The sequence below is a fragment of the Anopheles darlingi genome, chromosome X, assembly GCF_943734745.1.
Source record: "Anopheles darlingi chromosome X, idAnoDarlMG_H_01, whole genome shotgun sequence".
NCBI classification, from domain to species: domain Eukaryota; kingdom Metazoa; phylum Arthropoda; class Insecta; order Diptera; family Culicidae; genus Anopheles; species Anopheles darlingi.
In genome coordinates, this window is record NC_064873.1 from 8,687,918 (window position 1) to 8,690,417 (window position 2,500).

The 2,500-nt window shown below is 51.2% G+C and overlaps 1 protein-coding gene across 1 annotated transcript in view; it reads right to left on the reverse strand.

Moving 5' to 3' along the window:
* Positions 1 to 2,500, reverse strand: part of LOC125956958 (uncharacterized) — a 16,919-nt gene that overhangs the window by 8,384 nt on the left and 6,035 nt on the right. The window contains 3 exon segments of the mRNA XM_049689279.1: positions 1,644 to 1,798; positions 1,900 to 2,268; positions 2,345 to 2,500. The exon segment at positions 2,345 to 2,500 is cut by the window's right edge and continues 3,725 nt beyond it. Coding sequence (XP_049545236.1) covers positions 1,644 to 1,798; positions 1,900 to 2,268; positions 2,345 to 2,500 — 680 coding nt within the window.

The following is a 2,500-nucleotide window of genomic DNA, read 5'->3' on the forward strand; positions in this document are numbered from 1 at the left end:
GATGTGTTTTCTTTTTGTGTGGTCAGAGTGTGTGTTTTTTTTAAAGGGGGGAGAGAGCAGGTTAAGTTGAGGATATGATTTTTAAAGGTCTAAAGGCTCTAAGATGAGAAGTGGTCGCCTAGGGCCTGGTAATGGGAGGCGATACTCCACGATGCACAGGGACTTTTTCTACCAGGGACGCTCTAGAGGGGGAGGGGGGAGGGGGAAAAAACCGGCAGTGGTGGAAGTAGCGGGGGAATATAAGGGAAATGAGATGAGCAGACGAGACCAACTGCGAAACGTGTGGGCTGCTACATAGTAACACTAGGTCTTACCTCTACCAGGCCCTTTTTCTTCTTCTTCTTCTTCTTCTTCTTCTTCTTCTTCTTCTTCCTCCTCCTTCTTCCAAACACTCTCACTCTTCTCTTCTATAGCGCCGCAAACGAAAACTCAAACGCACCTTAGCCTCGCAAACCACTCTCAACTCAACGGCAAACGGAAATACAACGACAAACACAGAAACAGAGGAAGAGAGAGAGAGAGAGAAAGATGGTTGGGACGAAACAAAACAGGAACACACACATACACACACACACACACACACACGGAACGGAAACATACCAAAATGGGAGGCTTAATTCATGAAGGGAAAAAAAATCAGGCATAGGGTGGAAAGAGGGAAAGGGAATGAGAAATTGCGGGTGGTCGGGTGGTGTTACTAGCGCGCGAGCACACGTACACACGCTCACACATACACACGCACAGGGCACAGGGCACAGCAAGTATATATATATATATGTGTACAGATGCGAAGGTACACCGTTAGCACCCCTTTCCATCTCGCTTTCGAGGTGGGGCTTTACTGCAACTAAACACAACACATGTAAACACACACACACGCCGTGAGAAATGATAAGTGGCAACAGAATACGCAACAGAACACCGCGAACCGGAGGATCGCGAATCCGCGTGAACGCGCTTTTGAACGCTTTCAACGGAAGCTACCGCTGCCGTGGTAGTGGTGGTGGAGGTGGTGGTGGTGGTAGTGGAGGAGGTGGTGGTGGTGGTAGTAGTGGTAGTAGTAGTAATGGGGACATTACAACATTGGCAAAACAGTTCGCTCAGTGCCGCGGCATAGGCGCTCAGACGTCGATGTATATACATATATATATATATAGTTTGCTTGTTTGTTTGTTTGTTTTGGTTGTTATTATTATTCTCATTATTATACTTTTTAACGCTTCGTTCTACTATGCTTATGCTATTATTGTTATTATCATTAGTGTTATTATTATCATCGTCATCAACATCATCATCATCATGATCTCCATCATCATCGTTAAAGTAACAGTTCTTCTTTCTCGGAAAAGGGGATTTGCTCTCTGATCATCCGGGTTAACTGATCGCACTAGTGTTAGATTATTAGGTTGCAGTAGTAGTAGTAGTAGTAGTGGTAGTAGTAGTAATAGTAGTAGATGTTGTAGTAGTGGTAGTATATATATCTAGTAGCATCGGTAGTGGGGAGTGTGGGAGAGCCTGGGAGCAGCGGAGAGGTAGATAGGTAGGGGGTAATAGTGTGTATGTGTGTGTGTATGTGTATGTGTGTCAACTTGTGTCTAGTTCGCCACCGAAGGCGGCGCTGCATCGGCGGTTGCGTCATTTACCTCGGGCTCCTCGATCTTGCCACTTACGTCCACCTTTTTGAACAGACCGGGCTCGTCATCGAACGACTCACCGACTTCGGCCACCTTCTGCTTCTCTTCGATACGCTTCTCCTTGAGCGTCTTCAGCAGCTTCCACTTGCTGCCACCCTCACCGTCTGCAAAAACATGGGGCAAAATGGGACAGGGACCGGGAGGTTGATGGGTTAGCTGCGCCTTTCCGCGGTTCCGAAACGCGCCTCACGCGCCCCGCTCATACCTTCACTACCCTGGGCACGGAACAGGCTCTGGCGGCGCTGGGTTGCCGTCTGCGGCGGTGCCGGCCCCCCGGAACCCGGTGTGCAAGGCTCACCATCCTGCTGTTGTTGCTGCTGATGCTGCTGCTGCTCACCGTCCAGCTCACCGGTGAACGGTCCGCCATCGGTCAGCCCCAGTTCATCGATCGGAGTCGTACCTAGTTCCGGACCGTTCTGTTCAGCAGCCACTGATCCGAAGTACTGTTGCTGTTCCTGCTCCTTCGGTGGCGATTGCAGCGGGTAGCGGTTGCCGTTCTGTGGCTGCTGTTGCTGCTGTTGCTGCTGGTTTGCTGTTGCTTCACGAAATGTCTCGTCCGGGCTGGGCATCTTATCTGCAAAAAAAAGAGAGAGGGGAAACCGGCGGCACTTAAGACCCGTTGCCGACTTCCCGCTGCCATGCGAGCTCACCTCCCGGTCCCGTTCCCAACGGGACGGATGGCAAGAAGTGGCCACCATCGCCACCAACCGCAACCGCAGTCGGACCGAAGTCATCGGCCATCGGTGGGACCGGGCCGGAAGTGACGGCCGCATGAGACGGTTGCGGCGGCTGTGATGGCGGCTGCG